This window comes from Cynara cardunculus, assembly GCF_001531365.2.
Source record: "Cynara cardunculus var. scolymus isolate 2C chromosome LG 12, CcrdV1, whole genome shotgun sequence".
In the NCBI taxonomy this organism is placed as follows: Eukaryota; Viridiplantae; Streptophyta; class Magnoliopsida; order Asterales; family Asteraceae; genus Cynara; species Cynara cardunculus.
In genome coordinates, this window is record NC_037539.1 from 2,458,764 (window position 1) to 2,467,399 (window position 8,636).

At 30.1% G+C, this 8,636-nt stretch overlaps 1 protein-coding gene across 1 annotated transcript; it reads left to right on the forward strand.

The window, feature by feature from the left end:
• The first annotated feature begins 1,780 nt into the window (after positions 1–1,780).
• On the forward strand, positions 1,781–2,644 carry LOC112523570 (probable calcium-binding protein CML25). The gene has a single exon (XM_025133230.1). The coding sequence runs from the start codon at positions 1,893–1,895 to the stop codon at positions 2,526–2,528; it is 636 nt and encodes a 211-aa protein (XP_024988998.1). The 5' UTR covers positions 1,781–1,892; the 3' UTR covers positions 2,529–2,644.
• The last annotated feature ends 5,992 nt before the right edge of the window (positions 2,645–8,636 follow it).

An 8,636-nucleotide genomic window follows, 5' to 3' on the forward strand; every position in this document is an offset into this window, starting at 1 on the left:
TTCGTTATTAAACCTAAATTAAATTATAATAAAAAGTTAAATTAAAGAAATTGTATTAAAAAAAAGAACTTTTAAATAGTTAATTTTATATTAATATCGATATATTTTTTTCAAATTTTTATGATATTTTTAGATTTAGTTTTATTCAAAAGTAAAAATAACATCTTTCTCAAAACCACATAAACCGTATTATATTAACAGGGACAAAAAATAAAACGAAATATTAAAATAAAGATGTATCTTGCTGCATTACGCGCATACTCTTTTAATACATATTAAATGTGTCATGGTGTTTTCTTTATTTTTGTTTTTCAATATTCTAATTTGAATCTTTATTTTTCACGTTTTAAATCACATGATATGAATTTTTTTGAAAAAACAAATCAATTAATTATGAATCACATGTGATTTTGACCAAAATAGTAATTTATTTTAAAATATTGCCATAAATAAAAAATAAATTCATTAAATCAAAATCAAATCACACTTTTCAAATGCCTTAAATAAAAAATAAATCTTTTAAATAAAACATTAAATCACATTACAATCACAAAAATGGTAAAAAAGAGAATCTTAAATAAATGTTGGTCAATTTTATTCATACCTCCTTCTACATTAACCTATTTTTTTCATACCTCCCCTGCACTAATATACATCTGAATATAAGTGACATATCATCACATATATCTGAACATAAGTTACGTATTATTACATATGATAATATTTACATCACAAAAAAATTAATAAATATAAATACATATATAATTAACAAAAACATCTAAAATTATCACATCAAACAAATCATTATATGCCATAAAATTTATAATCAAATTGTTATAAGTTTATCTTTCTGATGCAATCTGTTTATTAAATATTATTAAAAATTAGTTTGAAAAACAAACTCAATCTTACCAAAGGGCACTTGGTCTAACAGCATACGAGTCTTTGTTCTCCTAGAAAGTCAAGAATTCAAACACCATCAAAGGTGAGAAAAGTATGTGTGTTTATTTGTTCTATTTATCTTATATTTGTACTATATTATAAAACATTAGACAAAAAACTCTTAAAAACTATTTTTTGTGCATGAAATATTGTTTATTGATTTATATTACTTAAAATTTAAGATTACAAATAAATTATGCCTAAGTACAACTTATTAAAGCTTCTTGTTTGAATTCGTGTAACTAACTGCAGATAAACATAATCAAACAGATGAAAAAAATCTCATTTTAAATATAAAAAATCAAAAATGTAATTAGGATAACCATTGACTTCTAACAAAATACTTAATTATTATCAATATATAGATTATATTATTAAACCAAAAAATAAAAAAATGAATTACAAAAGTACACAAGAAAACGAGAAATTTTAAATGGGTAGTTTAATAAATTTTTTTTATTTTTTTATTATATTTTATTCAAAAATAAAAACATTATTATTTTCTCAAAATCACATAAAATCATATCATAACATCGACCGAGACAAAGAAAGAAATAAAAAACATTAAGATTGAGATTTATTTTGTTGCATTGTGCGAGTACCTTTCGGGTATTTCAAAAAGAACCCAATCTTTTCAAATTTAATTTAGTAATATTTTTATTTAATCAATTAATTAAATAAAAAATAGTTAATTTTATTTATTTTAATCTAAAAATGGGTAAGTTCCCCTGGTCATATGCAAAAAATCTATTTATTTACCAGCGAGATGTACGGATATTCATCAACCAAGCAATTTTTATACCTAACAAACAAATCAACAGATCCATCCATTCCCCATTCATCTTCTTCTCTCCCATTCACAAATCACAATACTTTTCCCAATTGAAGCCATCCAAATCTTCCTCTGTAATTTCTTTTGCATTCCACATCATAATCACAAGAAACCCATAATGGGTTTGAAGAATCTCTTCAATCGGAAGAAGAAGAAGAAGAAATCCGCCGAGGAAGACAACACCACCCATGAACACGAATCCACACTTCCCGAAACGAATCCCACGAAATTGACGCCGGAAACGCACCGTGCCAACTCCTTGGATTCTCGTATACGGATCGAGGAGGAACTCGAGCAGGTTTTCAATAAATTCGACGTCAATGGCGATGGGAAGATCTGTTCATCGGAGCTGGGATCGATCATGGGGAGCCTGGGACATCAACCCACGGAGGAGGAGCTAAAGAACATGATCAAGGAGGTGGACGCCGACGGGGATGGATTCATAGATTTGAAGGAGTTTATCGAACTCAACACAAAGGACATCGATTCGGCGGAGGTTTTGGAGAATCTCAAAGATGCCTTTTCTGTTTTTGACACCGATAAAAATGGATTGATCACGGCGGAGGAGTTACAGAATGTTTTGGGTAATCTGGGCGAGGAATGTGCTATCGCCGAGAGCCGGAAGATGATCGCCGGCGCCGACCGCGACGGCGACGGGATGATCAGCTTTGATGAGTTCAAGGTTATGATGATGGTGGGTTCGCATTTCGATTCAGTGGGGTCAAAGAAACATGAGCCCGTCAACAAAGATTAAATTAATTATTTTTTTTAATCGTATTTTCTTGTATTGATTTTAGAAATATTTTATCGTTGGATTATTGATGTATTCTTGGTCTTCAATGATTAAGATTTGGATCTCTAATTTCTTTTTATTTATTTATTTATTTAATGAATGTCAACTTTCTGAATCGACGAGACTGTGTTACATACTGAGACGTGTTGTAATTTGTTCAGAACAACGTACGTTTCACTGTTTCTTGACGACCCTCTCTTTTCGATCCAATTACCTGTTCGTCAAGGTCATGGGCTACACTGCAAAAAGCAAACCGATCAATCTTGGAGAAAAGTGACATCTATGTTTACGCTAACAGTTGTGATAAGTTTGAAATTATGATTTTGTATGAAAGTCGTAAGAATTTTGTATATGGGTTCACTCACGTTATTCGATCTCATGAATCCAAACAAATTTGGAGGTACGAAGACGGCAAGAATCTTTCAAACGTACTGGAGTTTATATGCATGCTTCTTGCATTTCCCTGTTTAACAACATTAGTACATAAGTACCGATAACGTTGAAGCGTAGACCGTAAGTTTATAAAATCATTTAAAATGATCGAAATACTTAACTATTTTGTCTTAAAACTATACTGATTCAAAATTCTTGGTGCAGAAATATATAATTATCATGTATTCATGTACAACTTTAACACCACTCGTTTTTTTGTATTTATAATTTGGAAGATGAATCAAATACAAATATGAAAAAGTTAATTTAAAAAAATATATAACTTAGAGGTATCAGAAATTACACTAAACAAAATTGGTGACGTTGTTGCTCTGCGATTTGACATTTTATGCGTTATGTGTTTGATGATTTCTCATTGAACTAGCATGTGATTTATGATCAGATATGAACAAGCAATCAAACCACTTTACAAAGCTAAATACTTCTGGGTGACCGATAGCAAAGTAGTACTGAATGATTCTACCATAAAGACCAACGATAGACTATAACTCCCCCTAACCTAAATCTGATTTAGGTGTCAAAGATTTTGATTTATGTATTATTTGTATTCTGATTTCTTGACTTACTTGTTTAATATTTTATTCGTTAACTTGTTCCTCTTAATGTTGAATGATAATTGTCTTAATGTGAAAAGCCGTATTTGCATACCATAAATTTAAAACCCCCGTGTTATTTCTTGACCCTAAAAACTCAAAGAAATAAACACCTTCTTTTTTTGTATCGTATATTAACAACCGATTAAATTGGTTCATAAATGTTGGTATTGATAATTTATTATGTCTAATTACAAATTAAATGTACACGTACGTTGTTACACAATGTGAAATTTAACTGTTTTGATTTTTTTTTATGATTTTTTTTGGAAATTAATCAAAATTAGATATAAAACTTCTAAAATTCTCAATATTACGTTGTTTATTTGGTTGATTGGCGTTATACTTGGAAACAGTAATAATATTTCCAAAAACTATGTTATGAACAATATGGAAAAAATGTGTATGTGTTAAACTTGTTGTTCTATGAATTGCATTTTAATATTATATATGATTAGACATGATATATACACTTAATTTTATATAAGCAAACGCAAATTGCGTTAAACAACAAATAACGGACAAACTTTACCTCCGTTTTTGAATGTGTTTAATATATAATTAAATGTTGTAAAAAGGTCTTCACTTTCAAATGATCCTACTTCCCTCTACCAATGAAACCTCTTATAAATATAACAAAGTGGACATGGATTTTTTTTTCCATGGATTAACCACAAAAGTGGTGTTTGATTAGTTTGAACTTGACTTCAAAGGTCAAAAGTATCAGGAGGTCTCAGGTTCAAATCTAAGAAGGAATAAAATTCCTCTTGTGGCATCGGAGGTTCAAATGTGGTGACTCTGGTCTATCTGCAAAGCAGGTGGTCGTCTTGGGATTATTCGGCTCGCATAGCGGGTTGGATATTCAGGTTAATAAAAAAAAAGTGGACATGACTTCAAACTAAAAAAACATTAAAGATTTTAAAAATCAGAAATCAAACAACCCATCAAAACCATTGTTTAAAAAGACATTGTTATGACGTAAGACACGTCTCCATCATTATGATAACACCTATAACATTTACATAAGGCGTGACTCATGTCATGACGTCTTGAAGCATGCCATTGCACGACGTGGTGTAGCGTTTTATAAAGCGTGATTTTTTCCAATTTCTACAAGATCCGTTATTCTTTTGTTAGAAAATCCGGAGTCTATAAATAAATTGTGATTATTGTGTAAACGACATTATAATTTCTGACATAATTATTATTGATTAATAAAATAAATTTAAGGGGGTGTTTGAGATTGCTTATTTAAAACAACTTATGTTTTTTTATAAAAGTGCTTATTAACTTATGTGGTATCAAAACGGAGTTTTGTAAAACAGAGTTAAAATTGTAAACTGGTAATAAGCAGTTTTTCATAAGTCATGAAGGATTAACTTATCAAAAACAGCTTATTACCGGTTTAACACCAGTACAAACAGTTTCTTTTTTCTTATCCAAACACCAGAAAACAGTTTATCATCAGTGTCAAACTGAAATAAGTTAAAAAACAGCTTTTATAAGCCATCTCAAACACCCTCTAAATATGCAAATGTCATAGCAGAAGCAGGATAGATCAGGTCTTAAAAATCGTTACGTATCATTACGTACTCGTCGTGACAAGTTGGCATCATGCAATTGATGAAAACACAGTTTTTTTGGGTCTTGTCGATCCGGAAAATATGTTTGATTCTTTGACTTACTCCCTATACGCGTAAACAGATTTGTCCTGTTTTCCGTTAGAGTTTGCCTAAAAATTTCTCAAAAATCCACGGCCATCGCCGATGAATCTGTGTTCACAAACATTGAAAGTGACAAGGTCTGAAACGGGAACGATATCGTTAATGGCCATAGCAGACAGGCGCTAGGATAAACACAACCACCAACAGGGCTCCGATTTCTCCCTGCCGGCGGAAGCACCAAATAGGTATCGGAAGAGAAGAGGATTGTGTGTGAGAATTGAAGATACCGATCGGGATTGTAATTTATTTTAGATATAAAAATTACGGTTTAATAGGTTAAACAAAACTAGAAATCCAAATCATCGCAAAGAAATCAATATTTTGTTGACTAATATGCATCACTATCGATTTGAAAATTGTTTAATTCGGATGAAGAACACCAGAAAAACTCTGTTTATCCCATAATTATGTACATCTGAAGATCAAAATCACACATAACAATAAAAAACAGAAATTCCTCCCTGGATCTGAAGCTAGGCAACTTAATCAACATCAACGATGATAGAATCTAGGTTCTTCTTTTAAGATCTACCGACAGAGATCGGCCTGTCGCTAATCCCCAAAGGCGAGCGGCAACGCTTCTGCGACTTGGAGAATTCTCGTAACACTGATCTGATCTCCGACTGCTCGATTCCAGCCGGATGCTTCGTCTTCTCCAGCTCTTGCTTTATCTTCTTCACTTGGCTATGAATAGCAACGACACCTTCGCCATCCTCCACCGCCAAAAGGTGGTTGTTGGTGGTTGTTGTCTCCATGTCTTCTTATCTCTTTTGAGCTCTCTCGCTGTGCGTGTTGTGGATGATATCCTATGGTTGCATATCTCATGAGGCCTATTTATACCTGGGGTTTTAGAGAGAGAGAGAGAGAGATCCGAATATTTTGAAAGTTTTACTAAATTCAATTAAATTCCTTGTTTAGGGATAAGGGATGACCGTTTGCTATTTTTTAAAATAATATTATTAAAATTATTCTCCTTTTTAATTAAAGTTAATAATTATTTAACAGTTGTTGAATGATTTGATACTAAATAATTAATTGATCGAAATGATTAAAAGACTTTCATGATATAATGCAAAATGAAATATAGTTGTTTGAAAATTATTTACAATTAAATTAGGGCATTGAATAGTTAAAGAATACCTATGATACAAAATCATTCAGATGATTTAAAATTATTAAGAAACAGATTTTTTTTGTCAAACAAGATTCATCACTTAATGAAACTATTAAACAAACAACCCCTTATTTTTATCAAAGATTTTAGATACTATAAATAATAATAAAAAATATTACTTTCTCCATTTTGAATTTTTTTTAAAAAATATCTTAGAGAAAAAAAATTCCTACAATCTTTATTTTGAAGATTTGTGAAAGATTTTCCAAATTGGATAATCAAAAATTAACATTTTTAGAGATAATAAAATTTAGTTATATTATTAAAATATTTAATAAAATCAATAAATATTATTTCGCTCTGCTCTTTTATACTTTCTCTATTTTCTACATAATATTTTTTGGTGTACATTAAATTTAAAGAATTTCATTTTTTTTTTATTTTAAAGAATTTATTGGACAAAAAATCTCTCAAAATCTCTATTTTATACCATAACTTTAAGTTGAATTTAAAGTTATTAGTTGAACTCATATACTATTGTTTTTGGGTCTGAAAGGTTGCATTTAGGGACTATTGGTAGTTATTGAATGATTTAATGTAGAATGATTAAGATGATCTCATGACATAGTGCAAAATGAAATATAATTGATTGATAATTATTTACAACGAAATTAGGGCGCTAAATGGTTAAGGGAACGCATGATACAAAATTATTCATATAATTTTAGAACAATTACGAGACAGATTTTTTTTATCAAACAAGATTCATCTCTTAACGATTAATAAGTTGCTTCTTAATAGAACTATTGAGAGTTACAAACAACCTCTTAGGGGTTGTTTGTTTACCTCTTAATAGTTCCATTAAGATGCAACCTCTGAATTGTTAAGAGATGAATATTGTTTGACAAAAAAAATATGTCTCTTAATAGTTTTAAAACTCTCTGTATGATTTTGTATCATGGATCTCTCTTAATCATTAAGAGCCCTAATTTCATCGTACACAATTATCATACAATTATATTTAATTTTGCAATATATACTGAGAGTTTCTTAATCATTCTGATCATTTAATCATTTTGCCTCAAACCATTAATCAATTGTCAAATAATCCCTTAGTTTTGTATTATTTAAATAAATAATAAAATATAAAAAACATGAAGATCGAGTTGTGTTGACTGAAAGGCTATTATTTTTATTGATTTGGAATTTAAAAAAATTTATTATATTTTCACAAATAATAAAAATTATTATACAACAATGACGTGGCGGTATGTTTGTTAAGAAAGCATCCAACAACCACTATTCTTTGCTTTTTATGTTATGGTTGACCAAACTTTAAGTTTTTCTTTTTGATCTTTGTCGGGAGTGCAATAAAACCGTTATTTTTATTTTTAAAATAATGTCATCATATTTTTGTTCGTATTCGTGGGTTTTCGAAAAAGTTTATACATATCGAGTCATCGACTAATCACTTAGACAACCATAAATATCGAATGGTCTGTAGTTCATTATTGTGAACTTTCATGATCATAAGAGTTTTGTCGGTGTCTGGATTCAAACTGAGTGTGGATGGGATTTTCCACTACATCCATCTGAGGCTTAACCAGTCTGTCACAAACCAAGTGGTTTGATAGATCAGATTTATTTTTAAATGTACTAGAACTTAAGCTTAATAAAAAGAATGATTATTTAGAACAACTATTGATCTGTAAGGGCTCGTTAGATACGCGGTTCAAGATAGAATAAAGACGAGTGTCTCATGGTTGGCGTGATATTAGACATATAGATTTTGACATGACATGATTGAGTGGAATTAAAATGTATTTTTTAGATCACCGATACAAATTAAACGAAAAAAATAATGAAATATGAGATAATATTGGTAGAAAACTGCTTATATCTGATCAACTCTTACTAGACGCTAATCAAAGTAAGAAGTTGGGTATTTACCAAACCAAAATTTACTTTTGACTGAGTTTCATGCTGGTCATGCATCTGACACAGAGACAGATATGATGGATGCTTACTCCAGTCAGTGCCTAATGGTCATTTTCCTTCGCCTAGCACTTAATATAAAATATTTAGTAAAGGACAATTTTTAATCAGACCTCTTATCTTGGTCAGACATTTTACTACAGTCAGCATTTGCTCAATTTCTTTGGTAAATAGCCTTTAAATTACTAAT

Coding starts and splice junctions, on each gene's coding strand:
- LOC112523570 (XM_025133230.1), top strand. CDS start 1,893: ATGGGTTTGAAGAATCTCTTCAATCGGAAGAAGAAGAAGAAGAAATCC.